At 39.6% G+C, this 27,892-nt stretch overlaps 1 protein-coding gene and 1 non-coding gene across 9 annotated transcripts in view; both read left to right on the top strand.

Annotated features, from left to right (window-relative positions):
• Cnot1 (CCR4-NOT transcription complex subunit 1) overlaps nt 1-27,603 on the top strand; it is an 89,117-nt gene extending 61,514 nt beyond the window's left edge. For 5 of the 8 annotated variants that reach the window (XM_034522453.2, XM_034522451.2, XM_034522452.2 and 2 more), the window contains 25 exons: nt 650-829; nt 2,312-2,428; nt 2,901-3,011; nt 3,319-3,396; nt 3,575-3,752; nt 4,698-4,828; nt 5,905-6,201; nt 6,725-6,865; nt 6,958-7,062; nt 7,908-8,027; nt 11,593-11,784; nt 12,208-12,350; nt 13,373-13,481; nt 13,575-13,744; nt 14,452-14,704; nt 17,060-17,308; nt 18,693-18,856; nt 19,265-19,382; nt 20,377-20,478; nt 21,781-21,954; nt 22,943-23,092; nt 23,896-24,076; nt 26,044-26,176; nt 26,964-27,098; nt 27,250-27,603. In XM_034522453.2, coding sequence (XP_034378344.1) covers nt 650-829; nt 2,312-2,428; nt 2,901-3,011; nt 3,319-3,396; nt 3,575-3,752; nt 4,698-4,828; nt 5,905-6,201; nt 6,725-6,865; nt 6,958-7,062; nt 7,908-8,027; nt 11,593-11,784; nt 12,208-12,350; nt 13,373-13,481; nt 13,575-13,744; nt 14,452-14,704; nt 17,060-17,308; nt 18,693-18,856; nt 19,265-19,382; nt 20,377-20,478; nt 21,781-21,954; nt 22,943-23,092; nt 23,896-24,076; nt 26,044-26,176; nt 26,964-27,098; nt 27,250-27,328 — 3,810 coding nt within the window. In that variant the 3' untranslated portion in view covers nt 27,329-27,603. The remainder of the gene's footprint in view (nt 1-649; nt 830-2,311; nt 2,429-2,900; nt 3,012-3,318; nt 3,397-3,574; nt 3,753-4,697; nt 4,829-5,904; nt 6,202-6,724; nt 6,866-6,957; nt 7,063-7,907; nt 8,028-11,592; nt 11,785-12,207; nt 12,351-13,372; nt 13,482-13,574; nt 13,745-14,451; nt 14,705-17,059; nt 17,309-18,692; nt 18,857-19,264; nt 19,383-20,376; nt 20,479-21,780; nt 21,955-22,942; nt 23,093-23,895; nt 24,077-26,043; nt 26,177-26,963; nt 27,099-27,249) is intronic. The other 3 variants (XM_034522454.1, XM_034522455.2, XM_034522456.2) reach the window with 1 other exon arrangement.
• On the top strand, nt 1,643-1,778 carry LOC117723558 (small nucleolar RNA SNORA46). The gene has a single exon (XR_004608668.1). It is a non-coding gene; the product is annotated as a small nucleolar RNA SNORA46 (small nucleolar RNA).
• Nucleotides 27,604-27,892: the final 289 nt, after the last annotated feature.

Here is a 27,892-nt window from a genome sequence, read left to right as displayed (position 1 = left end):
GCACCGTGAGGTAGAGCTTTGGAAAGCATAAGGAATGTTACTTGCCTCCTAAGATAGGACTTTGAAATGTCCGTTGGTTTTAGGCTAAGCATGGTGACACATGGTGAAATAGAGGCAGGCGGGTTTCTGTGAGTTTGAGGGTAGCCTGGTCTATCTGGTCTATATTGTGAGTTCAAACCACCCAAGGCTACATAAAGAGACCCTGTCTCCAAAAAAGGAAGGAAGGAAGAAAGGAAGGAAAGAAGGAAGGAAAGAAAGAAAAAAGAGGTAAGTAGGTTTTTCTGGGCCTTGTGTTGTAAGCTTATACTGCCAGCACTTCAGAGGCTGAAGGAAAGATGAAGAGTTTAAGTGAGGTCAGCCTGAGCAATTGCATAGGAAAACCCTGCTTTTAGAAGAAGTACATATCTACCGTCTGTTAAAATCTGAAGAGTATTTGTTGTTAAAGTGTCTTGGGAAAGGCAAAGCTAGTTTAATATCATGTTACAGTTTTATAAGAACCCAGATGCTGTATGTCATGATTCAGAAGACCTGGACTTCATTTTATCTGTGGTGGGTTTTGTTGTTGTTGTTGTTGTTGTTTTTTTTGTTTTGTTTTGTTTTTGTTTTTTTAATACTAACTCTCTACTTCTTTGTCATGTTGATTGGCTAGGTTGAAGAGCTTAAAGAAACTGTGAAGGAAGAATTTATGCCTTGGGTTTCCCAGTATCTAGTTATGAAAAGAGTCAGTATTGAGCCAAACTTTCATAGCCTGTATTCAAACTTTCTTGATACATTGAAGAATCCCGAATTTAACAAGATGGTTCTGAATGAAACCTACAGAAACATTAAAGTAAGAAGAGTTCTTATATTTCCTTCAGGAATTGCTTTAAAGTTGATCAGCAGGTGGAACTTGGGAAGATTTGTTTTTCTTTGTGCTGTCTATGTTAGATATCCATGGAAAGTGCCATAGATTTTGTTTGGAATGTTAACTACTGGGGTCCACAAACATTTTAAAACTCTATTTGTGCAGGTGTCTGCACACTCACACGTGTGTATGTGCTCAGAGGAAAGCTTCCAGGAAGCAGGTCTCAGACTCAGGATCAGAGTGTCAGCTTGGTCACTGACACTTTTACTTGCCGAATCATCTCACTGGCCCAAGAATCTAATCATTTAGACATAACCCTATGTATTGCTTAAGTATAATTCCTCTTCAAAATTTGTTTTCATCCTTTCATGTATGCCTTCAGAATTTTACTTTCTGTTAGAACAATACTCAATATTTTTGTGGCATGCTGTCTTGTTGACTTGTCATATCTGTGCGTGCGTGTGTGTGCGTGCGTGTGTGTTTGTGACCACTTCTTTCTTATCTCTTTGGAGATTAGGTGCAGCAAGTTCTCAGGTATCTATCCTGGTTTTTAAGAAGTGGTCTTACAGAAAACTCAATCTGCTGGTTAAATGTCAAGATACCTCAGTTTCAGTCCTATTTGAAATAGCTTTTGTTCTGGTAGCCTATGTAGTATAAGGTATAACACTTGTTCCATAAAGCTCCACTATTTTATTTCTAAGGTACCACTTTTAAATATGAAACATTGTAAAGAAACAGTGCAAACCATATGGAGATGGGATCCTTCATTCTGAGTAACTTGGGGCTGGCTTAGGAGCTAGCACTATATTTAAGCCTATGGATGGGAAATTTCCCCATTCCTGGTTACGCTGTAGTGCAAAAAGAATTCCTGGCTCCTTGTTGCACAGCTCACTCATGCCATTTTGCTGTTGCTTTATGGAGTTAAGGAACATGACTGTTCAGCTTTATTATCTATTATAGCAAGGATTATTGTAATCTTTGGAATTCCCCATGTACTCTGAGGCATTTGTTGTTGTTGTTCCTCGAGACAGGGTTTCTCTGTGTAGCCCTGGCTGTCCTGGAACTCACTCTGTAGACCAGGCTGTCCTCGAACTCAGAAATCCTCCTGCCTCTGCCTTCCAAGGGCTGGGATTAAATTTGCACCACTGCTGGGCGAGGCAAATTTTAATAATAACCATTCATTTGCTTACTTTCTCTGTCATGCTGGGATTCCAATTCAGGGTCTTGTACATGGCAGATAAGTATTCCACTTAGTGAGCTCCTGAAAACATTTTTCAACGGTGATACCAACAGTTTGCTAATGAACACAGTAAGATAATACCAACATGGTACTTGAGATAGATCTGCTTTGGGTATGTGCTCAGAATTGATTACTTTTTAAAAGGCCAGTGAAACTCTCAAATATGAAATTGAGAATTTCTTTTATAAGTTTATTCACTTACGTTCATAAATCCTGTATTATTGCAGGTGCTGCTGACTTCTGATAAAGCTGCAGCCAATTTCTCAGATCGTTCTTTGCTGAAGAACTTGGGACATTGGTTAGGAATGATCACATTAGCTAAAAATAAACCCATCTTACACACGGTGAGTTTTAACATGGATATGTTTCGAACTTGGATGGAAGAAATGTTTTCATTGTCACTTGGATTTTGTGAGACTTTGACTGTGTTTGATTCCCCCCCCCCCCCAGATAGGGTTTCTGTGTGTATCCTGGCTGTCCTGGAACTTACTCTGTAGACCAGGCTGGCCTCGAACTCAGAAATCTGCCTGCCTCTGCCTCCCAAGTGCTGGGATTAAAGGCGCGCGCGCCACCACTGCCCGGCCATGTTTGAATTCTTAATTCTAATCCTGTGGTCCCATAAGGCTATTTTAGTATACAGAAGAGCCAGTGGGGCGTGGCTTTTGTCATGCAAAGGTCAAATAATGTATTGATGGTCTTTGGGAAGATGAGGTTTTAGTAAGATACCATTCTTAGGTTCTTATTTTACTCCCCCCCCCCCCACTTCTGCAACAGAGAACATCAGCTTCTCAAAACCTTTTTGTTTTAAAATTCTAGGATTTGGATGTGAAATCTTTGCTGTTAGAAGCTTACGTTAAAGGACAACAAGAGTTGCTTTATGTAGTGCCCTTTGTTGCCAAAGTTCTAGAGTCCAGCATTCGGAGTCTGGTGAGTAAATCATTCATGGTGAATTTGTGAAATTGCTACCACAATTCCCAAGAGATCATAGCTTTATTCTTATGCACATAGAGCTAGTTTAGTAAGTCCTCCTTGGTTGATCCTAGATCATTTGTAAAGTTAGGTGAAGTTAGGAGACTGACTGACTGCATCAGCTTTCTTTCAGCTTTGGTGTTTTCTGGAAAGTGTTGTATCTAAGAATGGGACTTTTGTCATGGTTGTGTTTATTTGTGTAAATGTTGAAATTCAAAATAAAAGTTTGATTTAGAGCTGGCTTAATATCGTAGCTCTTCTTTAGGTTTTTAGGCCACCAAACCCCTGGACAATGGCAATTATGAATGTATTGGCTGAGCTGCACCAGGAGCACGACTTAAAGGTAAAATAATTGCTTCTCTCATAGAGTTGTGTGCCTTAAGATGATTTAGCATTGCAGTAAAGATAAACCAGTGCAGGGGTTAGGCAGTAGGCGTTGCAATGTTGGATTGGATGGTAGGATATATTAAGGCTAAAGCTCAGATTTTCTCTTAATCTAATTAAATATTTGAATTGTGCAGTTAAACTTGAAGTTTGAGATTGAGGTGCTCTGTAAGAACCTCGCATTAGACATCAATGAGCTCAAACCTGGAAACCTGTTGAAAGATAAAGACCGCCTGAAGAACTTAGATGAACAGCTCTCTGCTCCAAAGAAAGATGTCAAACAGCCAGAAGAGCTTCCTGCCATCACAACAACAAGTAAGCGCAGAAGTCCGTCTGAACCTTCTCAGATGGTACCACTCCACATAAGTAACTATCCCACATTGTGTACCTTCTAATTTATCAAGTGTGAGTGACATCTAAGGGTAGTCTGCTTATTAGATTGTCTCACTATCTTTTGAGATAATCTTAAGCAAATAAGAGTAAATGAATTGTTCTTATATCCTGGCTAGCTTATCTCTTAAAACATTGAAGGATCACAAGTACTTGAATGACATAATAGTATGCATTATTTCCTAAAACTCAAGGTTTGCCAGATCAGTCATGCCTACAAGGAAAATATTATCTGTATCAAGTCAAACAGGACTAGGTTAGGGGTACAGGGCTCCAGTCTTGAGAAACTAAAGCCAGGAAGATTGTGCATTTGAGGCCAACCTAAGCTACATGAGTTTGAACCAGCCTGGGACCCTGTTTAAAAACAAGTCCATACATAGTCAGGTAGACACATCTGCAGACACACAGGTACACTCACTCCCTGGTGATGGAGGGGGCGGGGGAGGGGCTTGCTTTGGGAATTGGGTAGAATTATATTAAAGTGAGGAATTGGTAGAATATGCCAGCCAGCATACTACACCTCTTTTTTCCCCACCCTTCTCTTGTCATCTGACAAATTTCTAGTGAGTCTGATAAAAGACTAGGTTGAGAACATGTACCCATAACTGCCAGGTGTTTAAATCTTGGCCTGCCTAATACAGGATTATCCTGAAAATGGTCCTGTGCTATAGACACTGCTACTGACAGACATATACTTGGCTCATATTTCATATAATAGCAGAATTTCTTTTTCAGAATGGGGAAAATATGACATCAGCTGCCCCTTCTCAATAGTTGAAACCCAGTTTAAATAGATAAGATTCATTTATTATCCAGCTTATTTTTGTGTATAGTCAGTCAGTGTGCTCTTATCTTTTACTTTCCATGTAGCAACTTCTACAACACCGTCGACCAGCACTACGTGTACAGCCACAGTCCCACCACAGCCACAGTACAGCTACCACGACATCAATGTCTACTCTCTGGCAGGCCTGGCACCTCACATCACTCTAAACCCTACAGTGAGTAAAAACTGATCCTTCTCCTTTTAAGATTGACTTATGTGTTTTATCTGAATCCATGCCTGCACACTACATGTTTGTTAGGTACCCAAGGTGATCAGAAAAGTACATCAGATCTGAAATTGGAGTTACAGATGGTTGTGAGTGAGCTACCATATTGGTTCTGGGAATCAAATCCTGATCCCTCTGCAAGAGCAGGAAATGCTTAAATACTGGGCCGTCTCTCCAGCCCCAGAATTCTTTGAATTCTAGTTTGTGGCAGAGTGAGCTGTTGGATACTTTCTTGTTTATCAGCTTTCCTCTGGGGCTTTTTTAAAGAAGTAGAGTATCTGTAATATATATATAAACATTACAAACAGGCAATAATTTTAAGTGATTAGAATTCCTATTTGTTCTTCTTATCTTTACCCCACAGTGATTTAATGATGCCAGCAATAAAAAGCACAATTTTAGATAATCCATACATAGGTTAAAAGATTCTTCTTAGTGTATACTGTGGTATTTTCCTTTTGCCTTCATCATCATGCCACTTTGGCCTTGTATTAAGCCATTTCTTTTGGCAGACTGCAGTTTGTAAATACAATTTTTAATCCACAGTCTTTACATTTACTTTTATTTTATTTATATAAATGTTTTGCCTGCATGCATGTATAAGCCACATTTGTGCCTAAGAAGGTCAGAATGACCACCAGATCTCCTGGAAATGGAGTTTTGGACCATTGTGAGCCACCATATGAGGGCTGGGAACCATACACCAGAGACTTTGCAAGAACAGCAAGCGCTTTTCACTAGCGAGCCATCTTCTGATACTACTGCTTTTCTAATGATTAATATAGCCACAGCTTTAACTTAGAAAGTCCTATGTCTATAAGCAAGCACTCTGTGCTTAACGAGCAGTTTGCCTGTTAAAATTGAAGGGGATTAAAAAGATAAAGACGAATCACAGGTTATAGTGAGTTCTTTTTTCCTAGCTTCTATTTCCTGGGCTTTTGTTAGTTTCCTATGAACTCTGGTTTCTGTAGCATTGAAGGGATATCAGAGTCAGACATGATTTGTGCCTCTTTCCCTCCTTCCAGATCCCTTTATTTCAAGCCCATCCACAGCTGAAGCAGTGTGTACGGCAAGCAATTGAACGAGCTGTCCAGGAGCTAGTCCATCCTGTGGTGGATCGCTCAATTAAGATTGCTATGACTACATGCGAGCAGATAGTCAGAAAGGACTTTGCCCTGGATTCTGAGGAATCGAGAATGAGAATAGCAGCTCATCACATGATGCGGAACTTGACCGCTGGGATGGCTATGATCACGTGCAGGGAGCCTTTACTGATGAGCATATCCACCAACCTAAAGAACAGCTTTGCCTCAGCCCTCCGTGTAAGTAAAGCAGACTAGTTTTTGCATTACTGCTCTGTAAGAGTTTGGCCCTGTGCTCCTGAATATTGATTGTGTGTAGTTTTGTGCTTAGTGCTGTTTATCAGACACTCATCAGTACCCAGCATTTTCTTAGAGAAGCGAAGATGTTTTAGCTTGGAGCCAGGGTCTCACATACAGATGAGTTTAGATCACAGCAGCTGGAATAGTTCATAATAAAAATAATTTATAGTGACTTTGTATATATAGTTATTTCACTTTGTCTCTTCAAGTAACTTTTATTTTTTAAGTCTTCGGTTTCAGATTTAGGGGTTCTTGCTTCTTAACAGTTAACATATTGCTCAGTATGTTCACCACAACCTGGTGAAATGTTTAAAAACATTTTCATCTTACATGTGAACGAATTATGAATATTTGCAGGTATCGGCTGGTATAGGTAGTACCAGAAAATGGAATGACCTGTTGACCAAACTGCATTTCCTACATTTTAAAATTGTTCTTTTCTTTTGTCTTGTGTTCTCAATAGACTGCATCCCCACAACAAAGGGAAATGATGGACCAGGCTGCTGCTCAGTTAGCTCAGGACAATTGTGAATTAGCTTGTTGTTTTATTCAGAAAACTGCAGTGGAGAAAGCAGGCCCTGAGATGGACAAGAGATTGGCAACTGTAAGTGTTTAGCATGTATCTTTAACGTTGTGGTTTTTGAATCTGAGGAAGTGTCTCATAACAAGAACCTCAGTGACTGTTCTTATTTGTAGGAATTTGAGCTGAGGAAACATGCCAGGCAGGAAGGACGTCGATACTGTGATCCTGTTGTATTAACGTATCAAGCGGAACGGATGCCAGAGCAGATCAGGCTGAAAGTAAGAATTGGGGCTCTTGCCTCCTTGCTTCACCATCGCTTTCTTTGTGTTACTGTTGCATGAACTCTTCCTAAGGCCTGAGGGAGTGTATCTAATACTGCTGTGAAGAAAGCGGCTCTAGTAGCATCTCACTTTAAAATTTCCTGGAGCATGTATGCAAATTATTGTCCCTATAGTAGCTCAGTTTTATGTACTTTTTAAGTTGTTTTCCCAATTTGAATTTGACTTTTCATTTTTTTTCTGGTATTTATTATCTTTTTATTGATAGATCCTTATTGATCCCAACAAGATGGTGAAGATCTGATACTACTTACCAGTATCAAGGGAAAATTCCATGGCAGTCTCATCTGAGGCATTTCCTAGTGATAATTGTTGAGACAAGGCTTCCATATAGATGAGACTGCCTCAGAATCTGGTCTCTATTCCCAAGTGCCAGCCAGGATTGCAGACAGTGGTGCTATAGGGACTATAAGTGACACTGACTCTTAACAGGAAAATGAGAAAACCTCTTCTGTGGTTGTTGGCATGCATGTTGGCATATGTTGTGTTAACTATTCTATCAAAATTCTGTGCAAGCTTATCACTTGAAAAAAATAAGTTTCATCCATGCATTGTGGCAGGAGGTCTCATTGGGATAGAGGGCCAAGGACCTCTGAGTTGGAGGCCACCCTGGTCTACATAGTGAGTTCTAGTACCACAGAGAAAGAGATCCTATCTCAGCCCTTCTACCTCAAAATAAAATAAAATATAATAATAATAATAATAATAATAATAATAATAATAATAAAGTTTCTTTTGATTGTGAAGTGAATTCTACCCAAAAAAAGGCTTTCTTTTTTTTTAAGGTTGGTGGTGTGGACCCAAAGCAGCTAGCTGTCTATGAAGAGTTTGCACGAAATGTGCCTGGCTTCTTACCGACAAACGACTTAAGTCAGCCTACAGGGTTTTTAGCTCAGCCTATGAAGGTAAATACCTCACTTGGACTAAATTGTTTGTGTTATGAAATATAATTTAATAATGCATTGCTTTCTGCTTGGGAGCTTTTTATTGGGTAGGGGTGGAAGCCATTGGGTTACAGATGATCTTTGTTAGAGCAGCATGACAGGCAGTGTAGTAAGTCCTGGCATTAGCTTAACTACTCAAGGTAACTTAACTCTTGACTTCCCTTATCTTTTTTTGTTTTATTTGTTTTTTAAATTTATACTTAATCAAGGGAGAGTTTCTAAAATTGCACAAGACTAATGTGAAGTTGACAATACAAGGAAAACATTTTCCCATAAATCACTTGAGGTTGGTGACTGCTGTCTGCTTTGCTTCTGTTGATTTTCTTTTAGAAAGAAAATTATATAAAGTGCCTTTATTGAGTATTATTTTCTGAAGGCTCTCATCTCTTAAAAATAATTTTAAGTTTTATTCCTTATTAGTTTCATGCATGTATGTATTTTGAGCATATTCATCTGTGTTATTCCCTCATTGATCCGTCTCTAGTTCCCCTGGACTCCCAGGAAAGAGAAAAAGATTCCTATAAATTGTTCTCTGACTTCATATATGTAGCCATACTCTCACAAAATAGATAACCTGCTGAATTTAATTAGGGTAGCCTGCATCTGTGTGAGTATAGGTGGGATTTTTACTGGATCCTAGCAGTTTAACATCAACTATGCCCCAAAGACCAATGATTCCCTCTCCACACAGCCTCAGGTACCTCTCTCTTATTGATGGTGGAATGTTGACTGTCCAGCCTTTGCCTGTGAGCAGAGCCGCTGGGAGTCCATATCACAGACACAAGACCTCTTTCTGTAGCCCATCTTCCTGCTATCTGCCTCTTAAATTATTTGTACCCTTGTTTAAATGTTCCCTGAGCCTTGGAGGAAGTGATACAAACGCTCTGTTCAGGGCTGAGTGTAACAGGTACTCATTCTCTGCCCCTTGACCAGTTTTCACTGTTGCCCTTGGAAAATAAGCTTTTGCGAGATAGGTTGAGAGGAGTATTTTTTTTTTTTAAGATTTATTTTATTTATATGAATACACTGTAGCTGTCACACATGCAAGAAGAGGGCATCAGATCTCATTACAGATGGTTGTGAGCCACCATGTGGTTGCTGGGAATTGAACTCAGGACCTCTGGAAGAGCAGTCAGTGCTCTTAATCACTGAGCCATCTCCCCAGCCCAACTGGAGTATAAAGATGAATATTTAGAAGACAGTTTGACAACATGTACACTTAGCAAAACAAAAGTAGTAATTTTCTTCTCTCCCCACTGGAGTCTATTACTTTCCCAGCCATGGCCTTTTAGCCAGTTTTATTGGATCAGGCTTGAATTCCCTCCATTGGGTGGGACTCAGTTCAGCCAGAAGGTGGCAGACGATCCCCACATTCATGCCACTGTTGCACCAGTAGGCATATCTCACTTGACAGGTTGGTATTATAGCTTATATGGCTCATAGATAACTCTCTCCCCAGCAGCCTACAGAGGAATTTCTGTGCTAAGAAAACTACCTAGCAGAAAGGACACTTACAGCTCAGTTCCAGCTTGATTCCCCCCAACCCAGTTCAACAACCAAAGTGTACTGTTTTTAGCATTGTGGTTTTGTATCTCTTTCCGGTTGGCAGCTGTGAATAATTGCAGTAGCTTCTTTTGTTTTGAGGGGCTATGAGTCTTCCCTGAACAACCTGTAGGATAGTATCAAGTGGGATTTTTGGTAACTAGGGTATCATTTACTAGTGTTTATAACGCTGCCCATTCAGTTTTCAGTTTTTACCCCTCCCATCCCCTTCTCTAAATGTGTATACATACACAAATAAGCTTTGTTTGCTTGGTTTTCTTTGTGTGTGTATGTGTTTTATTTTTTTATATTTGAAACTGGGTTTCATAGAGCCCAGATTCAATTTGAACTCTACAGCCAAGAGTGACTTAGCCCTTCTGATCTTCTGCCCCCACGTCCTAGAGTTAGAATTACAAATGTACACCCCTGGGCTTGGTTTATGAGGTCCTGGGGATTGAACCTTGTGTATGCTAAATAAGCACACTACCCACTATACTAGATCCTTAGCTTTTTTGTTCAAAATTTTTTTGTTCAAAATTTTTTCTTTTACAAAATAGAGAACCCTCTCCCCCACCCCCAACAGGGTAGTCTGTAGCTCTGACTGTCCTGGAACTTTCAGATCTGCCTCCCAAGTGCTGGAATTAAAGGCATGTGCCACTATGCCAAGCAAAGAAGAGAGTTTAAAGGTCTGTGAATCCTTTTAGCTAAGCACCGCCTCACCACAAGTGTTTAGCAACAGGTTCAGTTATTAAGGCTTGCCTTGAGCTAGAATTTATCATTTCTTCATGCACACACACCCACTCACCCACCTTATACTTAACAAATATACAGTAATGCTCAAGTGACTTCCAGGGGTTTACTGTTTATAACCATAAAGTGCAAATGTTAAAATCCAGAAATTAAATTTTAGTGTCTTTATCTAATTCTTTAAACTTCAAGTTGTTGGAGTAACGTGTAGTTAAAAAAAAAATCTATTTTAGAATCACACATTTCGTGTAGTGGTTCTTTCAAACAACCCTCTGAATTTTCTCATTTACTGTTCTGGGATTCATTGACCCAGGACCTTGGATATGATTAAACACTGCTGGTGAGCTACACCCAGACTTTTATTGTACTTCCACTTACCCCAGAGTATGGATATGATTTTTTGTGCGCATTCACGAAGTGTGTGTACATATGTGGTAGAAAAAGGACTGTGTTGTCCTCACCTTTTATCTTTTTTTTTTGAAACCCAGTCTCTTCATCTTTCACTCCTATGTACCCCAGGCTAGCTGTCCAATGTGCGTCCCTGAATACTCCTCCTCCATCCGTTTACGACTTACTGTTAGAACAGTAGGAGTTCAGGCACATGCTACCATACCCATCTTTACTGTGTTCTAGATGTGAACTCAGCTCTTTCTTCATGGCTGCAGGGTAAGCTCTTGACCCACTGAGCTATCTTTCCAGGCCAGTAGCCAGTTTTTGATAGGAAAAGCACATGGCCATGTGTGGCAGCACATGACTTAATCCCAGTCAGAAGGCAGAAGCAGCCAGATGTCTGAATTACATGCTAGTCTGGTGTACGAAGCTGGATCCAGGACATCCAGGGCTACACAGAAAAAGAAACCCTGTCCAAAAGAGGGAAAGGGGGGAAGCACAGAAGTGATGTTTATTTGTCTATTCATGCTTTAACATTTGGTGGAAGTATTGTAAGTTTCAGAAGGCTTACTGGATGGCACATGTCCAGTACTCAGTCTTTTGCATTGTTCATATTATGTTCTTTTATCACTTAATTGTGTTGGTGGTAGCTAGACCTCTTAAACATCTCTGTCCTCAATGTGCATGATCCCATGTGATAATACTAAGACTGAAATGCTCAAGAGGCAAGTGTAGAATGAGCTAAAGGAGTATGCCAAGGACTAACTTCTATTTTACTGGTGCATTATGCCAGTGAACAACTTTTAAAATGTTTGCTTATCTCTGGCTATTTCTTTTTTTAAAACAGCAAGCTTGGGCAACAGATGATGTAGCTCAGATTTATGATAAGTGTATTACAGAACTGGAGCAGCACCTACATGCCATTCCACCAACTTTGGCCATGAATCCTCAAGCCCAGGCTCTGCGAAGTCTTTTAGAGGTTGTAGTATTGTCTCGGAATTCTCGGGATGCAATAGCTGCTCTTGGATTACTACAGAAGGTTGGTTCTTAAGCTGTTGCTTATAGAAGGAGCTTGGTTTATAGCTTTTGGTATGTATCTGAATCTGTATTTTTAGAATTGAGTTTTAAAAATTAATATAAAGCAAAAAAATGAATGTAAACCAAGTATTGTTGATTCCCACCCCGTACCCCCTTTCATAGAATGTACTGAATAACAGAAGTAGTAAGGTGGATGGGACATCTTTTCCACAGGGTGATATTTTCTTGCTATGATGAATGGGAAAAACTATAAGAAGACTTAAGATGACAAATACTAAAGAATAAGCTTAAACTTTGAGAGTTTGGTTGAGAGTGGAGATAGGAATTTTGAAGCTTCAGAAATTATATTTTGTGTTTGATTTCCAACTCTAGTAGTTGGGTTGAGTGTTATATTTTACATGCTTCTGAATTCTTGTGTTTACAGGCCGTAGAAGGCTTATTAGATGCCACAAGTGGTGCTGATGCTGACTTACTGCTGCGATACAGGGAATGCCACCTGTTGGTACTGAAAGCTCTGCAGGATGGCAGGGCATATGGATCTCCATGGTGCAACAAACAAATCACAAGGTGGGTAACCTTAGAAATCTAGTCATTACTGGACTAGCTTTATAATTATTTTAGATTTCTGAAGTTAATACATAAATATGCTTGCACATGTGTGGTTTTCATTGCATGCGTGTATGTGCACTATGTTAGTGTATATTAAAGGCTGAAGAGGAAAGAAGACATGTGAGCCCCTGAAATTGGAATTAGGATGTTTGTGAGCTACCATGTAGGTGCTGGAAAGTGAACCTGGGTCTTTTGAAAAAACATAAGAGTGCTTTAAACCACTGAGCCATCTCTTCAGCCCCATGGACTAGATTTTGTTGTACTTTATTTATTTCTAGATCTTTTTCTTTTGCCTACAAGATAAATGGTGCTTTGAATACCCTGATTCCGACACATGCCTTTGAGGAGTAAACTTTAGGTCATTTGTATTTCATGATTTCACATTCATAGTAAACATTTTGGTGTCTTGAATGAAATCCCTCCTATTTACCAGAATTTGAAAGCAAAGCTTAGGCTCTTTTAACCTTAGGCCATCTCTTCTACTGGCTAGGACTGTATTGGTATCATATTTATATTGTTTATAAGGGTGCCGTGGACCTCATGTATGTTACGCCTAGATGGTACTTAAATATCCTATCCTGCCTATTTTTTTTTTTTTTAAACAATACTATTTTGTTTTTGGTTGTTTGCTTGTTTTTGTTTTGTATGCAGTTGTCTTTTAAGACACCTTAGTGTAGAACACATGGCTAATATGGTTACTCTGGTTAAAATGCTGTCTTATTCCGGCTTCAAGAGATGGCTCAGCAATTAAGGGCACAGACTGCTCTTCCAGAGGACCCTGATTCAAATTTCAGTACCCACATGGCAGCTCACAACTATCTGTAACTCCCAAGATCAGACACTCTCACATAGACATACATACAGACCAAACACCAATGCACATAAAATAAAGGTAAATAGATTAAAAAAAGAGAGATTTAAAAAAAAAAAAAAAAAACCCCAATGCTTTTTTTTTTTTTTTTTTTTTTTTTTTTTTTTAGGTGCCTAATTGAATGTCGAGATGAATATAAATATAACGTGGAGGCTGTGGAGTTGTTGATTAGAAATCATTTGGTTAACATGCAGCAGTACGATCTTCATCTTGCTCAGGTATGGAAAAAAATTGAACTGGAGTGGATTAAATGATTTAGGAAGTGCTTCTGTTTTTTAATTGTTACTCTCTTGAATTTACTGTGTTGCCAGTCAATGGAGAATGGCTTGAACTACATGGCTGTGGCGTTTGCTATGCAGCTGGTCAAAATTCTGCTGGTGGATGAACGGAGTGTTGCCCATATTACTGAGGCAGATCTGTTCCATACCATTGAAACCCTCATGAGAATTAATGCTCACTCCAGAGGCAATGCTCCAGAAGGGTAAGAATGAGATGCTCTGCTCTCTCTGTGCACTCAGTGATTTATTAAGAGCTTCAGAAATTAGATACACTCTAGCATAAACTTGTGACTTTGTGACTTTTTAAACCTATAACATAATTTTAGGTTGGCCCCATATTGTCCTGAAAGTGTGACCTCTTAATCAGCTGCCTTCTTGATAGAGAGCTGTAGATACAGTGACTGCTGAGTTGATAGCAGAAGTCTGGCTTGAACACTAGTTCTGTTAGGCTGGAGGTAAACCTCAGCCAGTGAAGTGCTTTCAGGATCCCTAGGAAGCCCAAGTCCCCAGCCACCAGTGTATTGATACAAACTTGTAATGCCTGTGCTGAGTTAGGCACAGGTGGCATAGCCTAATCAACAAGCCCTAGGTCCTGGGTCCTGGTGAGAGACTTCCTCAGAAAACCAAGTGGATGGATCCTGCTGAAATAATACCCAAGGCTGTCCTCTGACTTCATAAGCAAGCGTAAGACGTTCATGTGTGTACAACAGGAATGCATACAACAAAACAAAACTGGGTATAATTGTGCATATTGGTAATCTCAGCACTGGGGAGGCAGAGACAAGCAGATCCTAGAGTTCATTGATCATCCAGCCTTCCTGCCTGAATGTCTCAAGTTCTGATAAATGTCTATCTGTGAAATAACCAACTGTGGATTAACGGACTTTTCACTCTGGGTTTATTATACTAGATTGCCCCAGCTGATGGAAGTGGTGAGATCCAACTATGAAGCAATGATTGATCGTGCTCATGGAGGCCCTAACTTTATGATGCATTCTGGGATCTCTCAAGCCTCAGAATATGATGACCCTCCAGGCCTGAGGGAGAAGGCAGAGTATCTTCTGAGGGAATGGGTGAATCTATACCATTCAGCAGCAGCTGGCCGTGACAGTACCAAAGCATTCTCTGCGTTTGTTGGACAGGTAGAGCTTTTGGAAAGAAAGGTGCTTTTTATTCAACATAAGTAGGGTGTGATTACTCCAATATTAAAGTTTAGTATTGTATACCTGTGGTCAGAATTACCTCTCATGCAAACCAAAAATACCACTACCATGCTTTGTTAAGCCAATCTGGCCTATTATTTCCTCACTGTTAATCACAGCTACTGTTGATTCAGCATTCCTTCAGTCCTATTATCATGCCCTGTTCAGCCTATTCCAGTTGTCCTGGCTACAAGCTGTAGTAGACCAGAAAATGATAATGAAGCTACGACACACAATTTTGCTAAAATAGTCACTAGTGGTGGATTATAAACTAATACGTTACAATTTTAGGATATCACATTTAACACAACTATACAATAAATCTGATATATATGAATCTGACACAAATTACAGTTTGAATGTTTTAGAAATTGAGTTGCCTTTTAAAAATCAGGTTTACCAAAGTTTTAGTCAGTGTTGTATTGCTTTGAAGAGACGCCATGACCAAGACAACTCTTATAAAAGAAAGCAGTTAATTTGGGCCTTGTTTTCAGTTTTCAGAGCATGGTGACATGTGTGGCATTGGAGTAGTATCTGAGAGCTACATCCTGATTCACAAGCACAGACAGACAGACAGACTGGACCTGGCATATGCTTTTTGAAAACTTAAGAGTCCACCTCCGATGACACAGTTTCTACAACAGGGTCACACCTACTATAAGGCCACACCTCCTAATTTTTCTCAAATAGTGCCACTCCCCAGTGCCTAAGCATTCAAATATATGAGTCTAAGGGAAGCAGTTTTAATCAAACCACTAGAATAAATAGTATTAGTGGACCAGAGAGATGACTCACCAGTTGAGTGCACATGCTTTGTACTGTTTTTGCTGAGGATTGGAGTTTGGTTCCCAGTGCCCACATTGGACAGCTCTAACTTGAGCTTCAGGGATATCCTGCACCTCTGGTCTTGACAGACACCTGATCTCTTGTGCATATATGTGCACCACTGAACACTAAGAAGCATGTATGAGCATTCACATAATTGTGATTAAAAATAAACCTTTTAAAAATAAGCAGTTACAGACAGACTAGTCACAGTTCGTGTTTTTATCATCACTGGCTGTTTTCAGTGACGTGAAGAAAGAGAAAAAATTAGAGTTATACCTATTTAATAGAATTTGTCAAGAATAGGACTGTTGTGAACTGGCCTTAGTTCTTGTAACACAACAGCTACGGTACTTACTCAGTAAGCTGTAAAGCTTGATGCATTTGTTCAAATTGACACCAGAGATGGTTGCTTTTCCAAAGAAAGATTGATTAGATCTATTTTAAATGTCTGACAATTGAGTGTAGGTGGATTTGTTAAGCATTGGATTTAGTTTTCAACATAAGTGACAACTAATAAACTATGCTATGTAAATTTTTCTGCTAAAAGAATCCAGGAAGTCATAAAACATAACTCCAAGTTGAAAGGCTATCATCCATTTTATAGTCTGACTTCCCAGTCCATTGGCAGAAATGCAAATGCGTGGGTTTGTGGCATTGCCTGTCGTGGGTATGGACGTGGCACCTGCCTAGCTCCTCTTCATTTGCTCTTGCCCATCTCTCTTGGGGAGATGGTGCAGCACACTACCCTGCTCCCTTAGTGCTCTGTCATAGCACACACTCTCAAGCTTTCACATTTCAGTGTGGAATAAGATCTTTTTGCTGGCTTTCTTCTGCCTTGGCTTGGGTACATTGTGTAATTTAAACCTTTAGCTGTTTTAGTATCAAGATAGTTAAATTGTTTAAAAATGACTTTGGGTTTTTTTCCCCCCTTGAGTCTTAAGATGGTTTAGTAAGTGCTGACTGACCCCTTTCTTTTGCTGCTTTATTGTTTTACTGTTACTTCTCTGTTACTGTCTTTTTTTGAGACAGTGTTGCTATGTAGCATTACCTATCCTAGACTCATTGTAACAGTATAAAAGATCATTACATTTAAGTGACATAATTGTGGGTATTTATTAAATTAATGATTTCTCTGCAGATAGCTGGAGTTTCAGAAATGTTGCCACTGGTTAAATAAGAGCAAGGCATCTGTGAAGAAAATTTCTAAAAGTTAGCTTTATTTATTTATATAATTTCCCAAATTGTAGATGCCCTCTTATTTAATGTTAATAATATCTATTTGTCGGCTTGAATCTTCTCCATGAATTAAAACTGAGAGGAACTCTGCCATGGCTCCTTAATAATAGGGAAATCATTTTCCTAATGGCATCCTTTCAGAGTAAGAATTAAAGATGGATATAAACTAGAGTTTTGCCATTGGAAAGCTAACTGTATAAAGTTGATTTTTGAGGGTGGTCTCACCATGTTGATTGATTGTTCCCACTGTAGATGCACCAACAAGGAATACTTAAAACTGATGACCTCATAACAAGGTTTTTTCGTCTTTGCACTGAAATGTGTGTTGAAATCAGTTACCGTGCTCAGGCGGAGCAGCAGCACAATCCTGCTGCTAACCCCACCATGATCCGGGCCAAGTGCTACCACAACCTGGATGCCTTTGTCCGCCTCATTGCACTGTTAGTGAAGCACTCTGGGGAGGCCACCAACACTGTCACAAAGATCAACCTGCTCAATAAGGTCTGGAATCTTTTATTGACTTACAGATTTTTTATGTTCTCTGATCCATTGTTGTGTCCTGTCCCATCCCTGTGTCCATGTTGGTGTCTCATTGTCACCCCCATCCTCCATTCCCCTACCCCATTGTTTGTCTCACGTTAGCCCTGGCTGGCCTGGAACTCACTTTGTGGACAAGGCTGTCCTCAGAATCCACCTTCCTCTGCCTGTGAGGTGCTGTGGTTGAAAGGCATACACCTCCACACCCAGTCCCTAAATCTTTTTCCATTCAGAAATAAAATAGAAGAGATAGTATCCATATATTGTTTAGCAGAATTTAAAAAGAGGGAGAGTTGTAATGTAGTTGGTGTGTTGGTGCTTTGATGATGATCCAAACAAGAGATAGTGGTAGCTGGTGCATTCCTGCTTGTGTCTGATTGGGTAGACCTGTACCTGAAGTGACATTTAATTATTGACCTGATTTAGACAGTGGGAATTAAGAAAATTTGATTATCAAATTAGTGCAAGACTATAAACCTTGACTGTAGTTTTGCCTGTGGAGAAATACAAGTGAGTCTTTACTGTCTCCACACTGATCATTGAGCAGAGTGGAATGCAGACATGCTTCCTGCCAAGAGAAATAGGAATCGTTGAGTAGATTTCAAGTCAGTAGATAATTTAACATTGTAGGATTTCAATACGATGACATGTGGAGAGCCACCCAGGTTTCTATAGCTTCAGAAAAACCAGTGGCGCCGGGCAGTGGTGGCACACGCCTTTAATCCCAGCACTCGGAAGGCAGAGGCAGGCGGATTTCTGAGTTCGAGGTCAGCCTGGTCTACAGAGTGAGTTCCAGGACAGCCAGAGCTACACAGAGAAACCCTGTCTCAAAAAAAAAAAAAGAAAGAAAGAAAGAAAGAAAGAAAGAAAGAAAGAAAGAAAGAAAGAAAGAAAGAAAGAAAGAAAGAAAGAAAGAGAGAGAGAGAAAAACCAGTGGCCTTTATTGAGGATTTAGAAGTTTGGTCCAGTAACAATGGAATTAAAAACAAAACAGAAAACTGTGAGTCAGTCTAATGGCACATATCCTTTTCCTTATTGTTTGTAGTGTTTAAGAGTACAGTGTGAGCCAGTGCTAGTAGTACAGGCCTGACTGAGTGAGGAGGCAGGACATCACAGTGGAACTTGCAAGTTCAAAGCCAGCTTTTGGGCAACTTAGTGAGACCATGTGCAAAGTTTGTTTTTTGTTTGTTTGTTTTTAAAATGCCTGAAGATAGCACTCAAGTGTTAAGTACTTAGCATTTGGGAAGGCCTAGGGTCAATCCAAGACACAAGGTAAAAGAATTCTGATTTGAGAGTGTCGTGGCTTATCTGTGTGGTTGATAGGATGTAATCTGTTTGTTCTGTCTAGGTTCTTGGTATAGTAGTGGGAGTTCTCCTGCAGGATCATGATGTTCGACAGAGTGAATTTCAGCAACTACCCTACCATAGGATTTTTATCATGCTGCTGTTGGAGCTCAATGCACCTGAGCATGTGTTGGAAACCATTAACTTCCAGACTCTTACAGCTTTCTGGTGAGTTGCGCACAGCAGAGATTTCTATTTGTTGTTATTTGATACAGGGTCTCTTAGCTCAGGTTGATCTCAAAAGTTCTGTGTTGCTGAGGCTGGCCTTGAACTCCCAGTTCTAGCTTCCAAGAGTTGTAATTACAGGCACACACCCCAACACCCAGCTTAATGGTTCATCTTTGTAGGTATCAAAGGCTATGCTGGGGTAACAGGCAGTGCATGTACTTTGCTGAAATGTAAGGGCTGTTGGTCTAGTGAGGTAAAAGTAGAACTTTGGTGTGTTTTGAGATGGATGGATGGATGGATGGATAGATGGGTGGATAGATGGATAGATAGATAGATAGATAGATAGATAGATAGGTGTTTCATGTGTTTACTGTGTTTAAATTTGTGCTTCTGAAATATTTCTTTCAGCAATACATTCCACATCTTGAGGCCTACTAAAGCTCCTGGCTTTGTATATGCTTGGCTTGAATTGATCTCCCACCGGATCTTTATTGCAAGAATGCTGGCACATACGCCACAGCAGAAGGTGTGGCTGCAGTTTATCTCCTACAGATGAAGCCTGTAACTACCTGGGGCTTTTTTAGCACTATTTATGTCAATTTCTATTAGTCACTTAGTAATAGTTTACTTTTCACAAGCATGTTACTTGGTAATTATTTATGTCACATCATGTAAAGAGGCTTGACTGTGTCTAAAGGCTTTGTCAGGTGACCAGGTATTGGACCATCTGTGTGGGTCTTGTCATGCTGCAGTTGTTAACAGTATTTAATAGAAGTTTGTCACTGTGCAGTTAAGTGGCAAAGGAGTGAGTACCCTCATCTGGTCCTTCAGACTGAAGAAAATGGAACTACTATATGTTGAAATAAATGGGCAAGAAAGTGAAGTAGCCGCTTAATAAATTTGTCCTCTGGTTTCCATATGCAATCCATGGCACACAGACACATGCATGGTGTGCACACAACAAGAATGAAATAGAATTGGTGTGGTTGGGAATATTATATTAAGTAGGCCACTTGGGGCAGAAAGTACAGAATTGAGGCCATAAATTCAGTAAGGGTACTTACTAGGAGTTGGGGATAAGAAAAGAAATAGTTGATCCAGAACTTAATTAAAAGAAGGAATTATGGCAAACAGCCTACAGTTGGTTTGATATTATATCTGAAATTTCCTCAAGGATGGTGTCCTTTTTCTTTAGTGTTCTTATAGGCACAAAGTTAAATATTTTCCAAAATCTCTGGAGTCCTGTTGTTTTAGGTAACATTATCCACTTCTGTAATACTTAAGTCTTTTTGTTTGGTTGGATGTTTATGTTTCTGGCTGGCTTGGAACTTAGTTTTCCTCCTCGGCCTCTTGTGTGCTAGGGTTATAGACACATCTTACCACACCAAGCTGATGCTTAAGTTTGCTAGGATCCAGTCTAGGAGAGGCCTTCATGTCAGGTTACTATAGATTGGGCAAGTTTGTGATAGGCCAACAACTTGTAAATGTTACTACAACACATGTACATTTCTTTCTTTTAGGGGTGGCCTATGTATGCACAGCTGTTGATTGATTTATTCAAATATTTAGCACCTTTCCTTAGAAATGTGGAACTCACTAAACCTATGCAAATCCTCTACAAGGTAATTTTTATTTACAAATAACTGGAAAAAAATGGTTTTACGTGGGAAATATTGTTTATGCTTTTCTACAATCTCACTGGGGATTTAACTTTTATTTCCTTATGTTTTCTTGGGTTTTTTTGTTAGATTTATTTTATGTGTATGACTTGTTTGCCTGTCTGCATGCGTGCATTTATGTGCACCACATGTATGCCTATTGCTCAGGGAATACAGAAGAGGACGTTGGATTCCCAGGAACTGGATACGGATAGTTGAGAGTCACCATGGGTGCTAGGAAGCAAATCCCTATCCTCTGCATGCACAACAAGTGTGTTAACTGCTGTGGATCATCTCTGCAGAGATGTTTAATTTTTTGAGGCAGAGCTTCACTATTTAGCCCTGATTTACCTAGAATTCAAAATAATCTGTCTCCCTCTTTTTTTTTTTTTTTTTTTGGTTTTTTTTTTTTTTTTTTTTTTTTTTTTTTTTTTTTTTTTTGGTTTTTTTTTGGTTTTTTGATTTTTTGAGACAGGGTTTCTCTGTGTAGCCCTGGCTATCCTGGAACTCACTTTGTAGACCAGGCTGGCCTCAAACTCAGAAATCCACCTGCCTCTGCCTCCCAAGTGCTGGGATTAAAGGTGTGTGCCGCCACTGCCCGGCTATCTGTCTCCCTCTTGCCGGAGGAAAAGCATGTACTACCTAACCTTCTTAATGAGATTTTTCATGTATAAATAGACATATCTTCTTCTCATGTTCCTTCCAGTAGTTTGCTCATGTTCCCCTGGGATTTGATTGATTTGTGTGTGTGTGTGTGTGTGTGTGTGTGTGTGTGTGTTTTTTATTTTTCTGTGGCACTGGGGATGAAACTTAGGGCCTTCTTAAACATACTAGGCTATCTCAGGTTGCTACGGTATTCTTCCTACCTATATATCAGAATTGTAAATTAGTAAATTCATTACTAAACTTGTTAATAACTAGAAAAGGCTAGCTTTGCCCCCACCCCTATCTTCAGTAGTTTTCTTCAGTTTACCTTTTTTCCTTTTGTTAGTCCTCTTTCTAGTTTCTCAAGATAGATGTGATAGCATTGGTTTTACAGAATATTTGTGTGCTTTATTTAAGGCTTCAGCTCCTAAAGCTAGTTTTTCATCATTTCTGCATGTAATTATTTTTATAATCTTAACTGTATGTATTAAAGCCTGTAGGTTTTGTTGTTGATTTTAATATTACTAAATATACTTTTGACATTTTGACCTGAGTTAAAATTCATAATGGAGGAAAAAAATACTGCTTTCTTAGTATGGAACTTTTTCCCTTTTTATGTAGGGTACTCTAAGAGTGCTGCTAGTTCTTTTGCATGATTTCCCAGAGTTCCTTTGTGATTACCATTATGGGTTCTGTGATGTGATTCCTCCTAATTGTATCCAGTTAAGAAATTTGATCCTGAGTGCCTTCCCAAGAAATATGAGGCTCCCAGACCCATTCACTCCTAATCTGAAGGTAAAATTTTAGCAGATGGAACGTGTTTGTTTTGTTTTTGTTACAGTCATACTGGGGATTTAACTTCTGTTTCCTTGGTTTTTTTTACCCTTAAGATTCACTTGATGTGTATGTATTTGAGTTGATGTGCAGCATGTGTATGTGGGAGCCTGTGGAGGCAGTGAGGTCATGAGTTCGTGGAGCTAGAATCTGAGAGGATTGTGAGCTGCCATGTGGGTGCTGGGAACTGGACTCTGAAAGAGCAGCCAGGGCTCTTAACCACTGGGCCATCTTTGCAGCTCCTAAAGGGAGAGTTTATCTTAATATTTCAGCCTTTTCTCTGACGATCAGTGTATTTAGTTCCCTTCTCTCCAACACATACACACTTTATGTATTGATACTTTTAGGGGAGGTAATTTTGTTATTTTGATGAGTGTAATACTTTCATTGAATATTAGTTTGTTTTCTGATATGTTTGACATAATTATTAAACCCCAGATTGAATGTTGGGCAGTTGCAGGTCTCACCCTGCATAATTGAAGAACAGAGTGGTCTTCACAATGTCTGTATTTCACAAGTTTTCATGTGTATGTGTTGAAATTATTTAAGGAAAAGGAACCACTTAAAAATCATAGTACTATTAACATAAAAGTAGCCTTTTAAATTTGCTCTTAGCTCTTTTTAAAGGTCCTTTCTTTTAAAAACATATATTTTGTCTAGTCAGTGTATGGTACTCTTGGTAGTCAATATGGAATCTCCTGTGCTGATTTGGAATCTAAGATTGGGGAAAAAAAAATGGTTAATGGTACAAATTAGATCAGCACAAAAATACTCTTTAATTTCTTTTCAAATAATGAGAAATAGCTAACAGCATGTGACAAAAAAAAGGTTGATTTGTAATAATCACAGTCTGTTTATGTATAGTTCTAGGAAGCCATCCTAATGCTTCTATTGAAGGTATGGTTTGTTAACTTCTGTGGTTGATTCTGCTTCTTATTCTTTGTGGCAGGTGGACATGTTAAGTGAAATTAACATTGCACCTCGGATCCTGACCAATTTCACCGGAGTGATGCCACCTCAGTTCAAAAAAGATTTGGATTCCTATCTTAAAACTCGATCACCAGTCACTTTTCTGTCTGATCTGCGTAGTAACCTACAGGTTGCTTTGACTTACTTTCTTTGCTGTGTTTTCTGTCCAGTGCAGTTTGTGTGCACTGTCCATTTGTGTCCCATTTTCAGATTAGTATTTTCAACCTGACTTTAGAGATTTAGAAACGTTGAAGTTGAATGTGGCAGTACACACCCATTCCCTTAGCACGGAGGAGACTGGGGCAGACAGATGGCAAGCTTGGGACCAGCTTGAGGGCAGGACCTCATCCCTGGAAATACGCACCTCCCTAAGTTCAAGTGTTGTTGTAATTGTTCATTGGGTGAGCTGAACTGGGTTATACACTTTACTAATAGTTCATCTTTGGCCCAGTTATAGATGAGACCACGAGGGAAAAACATTACTTTCCTGTAAGACCTGACCAGCATTTCTAAATAGAGTGATTCCAGTTTTTTTTATAGAGTGACTGAAGCGGGATTGGCTTTCCAGTGTCAGCACAGTATGCAGCAGCTTCTTTCTCTATATTTGTATGATTGAGGTTGTGCTTGGAATTTGTTTTGTAGCTGTATTTTCCAAAGGAACAAAAGTCTTCTGGTAGAATCACTCTTAGGGCAGCTGTACATTTATATCACTCATAATCTTAAGCAAGTTTCTTACATTTAAATTATGAAGAATATCAACAACTACATATCCCATTTAGAGAAAGGCGGCTTGAGAAATAGTAGTTCTGTCAAGCAGAATGGCATACACCTTTCCTTAATCCCAGCACTTGGGAAGCGGAGGCAGATGCAGTAATGAAATACTGAGTGTTATGCATAGTTTATGGTAAAGGTTTCTCTTTTGCCCATTTTTAGGTATCTAACGAGCCTGGGAATCGCTACAACCTCCAGCTTATCAATGCATTGGTGCTCTACGTAGGGACTCAGGCGATCGCGCACATCCATAACAAGGGCAGCACGCCTTCAATGAGCACCATCACCCACTCAGCACACATGGACATCTTCCAGAATCTGGCTGTGGACCTAGATACTGAGGGTGAGTGAAGCTGCCCATTTGAATCATCACATTCTCTGTACTTTGCCAAAGATATAATCGCTTAAATTTTTAAATTTTAAATTCCTTACTGTAGCTTAAATCTTTTCAGTAAGGAATGGTTTTTTATAAAATATGAAGAAAATGGGCCCCAAATCTTGCCCTGTAAGTAAGATATTGGTATACCTGATTTATTGCAGCATATGTGAGGGTCACATTGTATTGTTTGATAGTTTACCTTTACCATTGTTTATTAGGGTCTGCTTGACAGGGAACAGAACACATTATTAAATTAAGGCATAAGAAGATAAAGGGCTGGGCGGTGGTGGCGCACGCCTTTAATCCCAGCACTTGGGAGGCAGAGACAGGCAGATTTCTGAGTTCGAGGCCAGCCTGGTCTACAGAGTGAGTTCCAGGACAGCCAGAACTGCACAGAGAAACCCTGTCTCGGAAAAAAGAAAAGAAAAAAGAAAAGAAAAAAGATAAAGGATTAGAGCTTGTATTTGTAGGAAGTGTGCAGTATAAATCACTGTGGTTGGTGGTTTGTTTGGGTTTTTTGTTTGTTTGTTTGTTTGTTTTTGGGTTTTTGTTTGTTTGGTTGGTTCGTTTGGTGGTCAGTATTCAGAATCCCCCGCTTAGGTGCTAAGTAAGCTCTGCTCATTTTGTTGTCGTTGGTTTTTGTTTTGTTTTTCCCTTAAAAAATTCATGGCCTCATATTTTTATTGTTACTCCATGCATATACGTGTGTGTGTGTGTGTGTGTGTGTGTGTGTGTGTGTATATGCATGCATGCATGCATACATATCAACCATATGTGCAGTTTTGTCTCCAAGAAGTGAGGATAATTTCATAACATGTCTTCATCTTGAAGCAGCTCCTGCTTCAGTCCGGATCCACTACTTACTTACCCTCACGGTGTTTATGCTGCCGCAGTAGTCAGTCTTATTGGTGTTTGCTTTGAACTTGGTCTTCAGGGTATCCCTTGCTGCTTTGGCACTGATCTAGGAGAACCAGATATAGCTGAGTCCAGTCTGTTGCTAGTGTGCTACCATGGTGTTAGGATTTGGGCATGTCAGGCAGAACTGCTAGGTCACTTCAGACTACTAATCTACTTTTTCATATAACCTGCTCATTCTGTTTGTTACCTGTGCATATGTTTTCAGGACTGACCATTTGGTATTGGGTAACCAATTGCTGTTTTCTTCTTTGGGAAGACAAGACTTTTTTTCCTACCCTCAGCATTCTTTGGTTGCCTGTAGTTCTTTGTGTAGAATTGAGACCTCATGTTACATCCTTTAGACAAGTGTTTAAGGGTCCTTCTGAGCAACGTACAAACAAGATAATCAAATACAGATCTACTTTTGCCACCTGAGCATGGTGGAAGACTCTGGATTTGATACCCCCTCTCCCATTATTCTACCAATATACCATTCCTTTTCAAAGTATAAGGATCTTTACGGGCAAGAGTCTTTATAATAAGGACTTTGAGGTCAGGACTGTTTTGTCAAAGGAAGACATTGCCTTCATCGTGTTTATTTCATATGTACACAGCAATTTTTCAAGTACTACATGAAATAAAATGTTTTAACTTGTTGGATGTTGAGACAATGCAGAACTCGCTTTCCATTGTTGTAACATTAAAGGAAATCTGTAGAATGTAAAACAGTGGTCCTTAAAGATTTTCAGTAACTTTTTTTTTTTAAAGAATGTAAGAATTTTGCTGATTCATAATATGGAATGCAAACAAAACCTACAAAAGCAAAAAAAAGAAGTTGGTATCCAGAAAACCACTAGTAAATCACAGAATTATAATAACCTTCACAATTTGTATGCCATCCTTTCCCAAGGCCCACCATGCTAATTGTGTCTGATACTCATCCGTCCACTAAAGAAACCAAAGCCTAAACACTTTTTTGTCTCTCATACTGGTCTTTCAGAGTAAATCCTAAGTCTAATTTCTTTAATTTCTAGGCCGGTATCTCTTCTTAAATGCAATTGCAAACCAGCTGCGGTACCCAAACAGCCACACTCACTACTTCAGTTGCACCATGCTGTACCTTTTTGCCGAGGCAAACACTGAGGCAATCCAGGAACAGATCACAAGGTGAGAGGGAGGGAGGGAGGGAAAGAGGGAGAGAGATTGATTTATTGCCTTAAAGGGGCTCTTCTCTCCTGTATTCTGTTTATAGCCCAGACTGTCCTGAAACTCACTCTGTAAACTAGGCTGGTTCAAACTTTGCCATCCAACTGCTTCTGCCTCCCGAGTGCTAGGATTAATGGTGTATATCACCACTGCCTTGTCTGTTTTCTGAATGGAGTTCTATGCATTCCCAGTTTCTGCTGTTACATTATGCCAAACCATGTCTAAGTAGTTACAAAGTGACAGTAGTTTGCTTTGTTTACAATAAAAGCAACATTAGTTTCTTGTGGGTAGCAGTGGCAATAACATTTTTTATCCAGAATCTTGTTGACATTTTTGTGTATTTCATTTTTTTTTAAGGTGAAAAAGTAGGGTATAGGATTAGAGATTAGTGAATAATATAGTGGGGCATGCATACAGACTAATTGACCCATTCACCAATTAAATACTAGTTACTGTGGTTCTTCCTTCACCTGAACTGTGCTTATTGCATGCTTGGACAGCAGTGTACCATCTGTATTGTCTGTAATTATGTCTAAAGCTTCAGCAGCAAAGGCTTTAGTTTTTAATCTTTGCCACCGGGAAACAAAAAAGTATGAGAACAAAGAATTGGTACTAGCCAGCACTTGTCATATAGGAAGAATTTCACTTACTTCCATATGCTAAGTTCTAAGTGGATTCAGGGAAAGGGGCAATGAACTTGTGAATTGGTTTTTCTGTATGTAACTGATTCTTGTATACCCCTTTTTAGGGTTCTCTTGGAACGGTTGATTGTAAATAGGCCGCATCCTTGGGGTCTTCTTATCACCTTCATTGAGCTGATTAAAAACCCAGCATTTAAGTTCTGGAACCATGAATTTGTACACTGTGCCCCGGAGATTGAAAAGTGAGTTAAAATGTTAATTACCAAGCAGGGAGACAAAAAACAATGCTTCTAATTTGGGTCTATGAGTTAAAGGGCGATTATAGCTAATTCAGATTAAGAGATCTTTAGGTCTGAAGTTTGTTGTTAATTTGTGCTTCCCTCCATTTCTCAGGTTATTCCAGTCTGTTGCACAGTGCTGCATGGGACAGAAGCAGGCTCAGCAAGTGATGGAAGGGACCGGTGCCAGTTAGATGAACTGTGTGTATCCCTTGCAGAGGCATCAGCCTTGGTCCCACTGAACCAAGTTCATAAACTGAAGAATCCTTGCAGCTCCTCCTGACTTTCCTAGCCCTTTGGTTCTCAGGCGCCTGCCCCACCAACTGCTGGGGTTAGTCTCCTGTCTATGTGGGCAAGTTCCAAAGTTTAAATGCATTTTTTTTTTGACTCTTGGCCAAAATTTAGAAGATGCTGTGAATATCATTTTGAACTTGTGTAAATATATGAAAGAGAAAACTTTTGTCTGGAACTTCTTGGGTTTGTGCTAAGTGTGTCTTAAGTATATAAACTACCTTCTAACAGAGGCAGTTGATGGCATGCTCTTGTTTCAGGACATAGTAGCATGTCTGACATTTGTGGCATTCCAGAGAATACTAAAACATTGAATTCATACAATGCAATGTAGCTAGGAAGGCTTAAACACCCACTTAAAAGCGTGGACTAGATAGACCCAGGAGGTTCTGCTTGCCTTTGGGAAGTAGTTGACCTGCTATGTGGTCCTAAGGGAGAACATACCCGAAGAGGAAACCGTCTCTGGT

The sequence above is a fragment of the Arvicanthis niloticus genome, chromosome 18 (assembly GCF_011762505.2).
Source record: "Arvicanthis niloticus isolate mArvNil1 chromosome 18, mArvNil1.pat.X, whole genome shotgun sequence".
Classification (NCBI taxonomy): domain Eukaryota; kingdom Metazoa; phylum Chordata; class Mammalia; order Rodentia; family Muridae; genus Arvicanthis; species Arvicanthis niloticus.
Note: the sequence above shows the minus strand (reverse complement) of the source record. Positions and strands in the feature narration are given on the sequence as shown.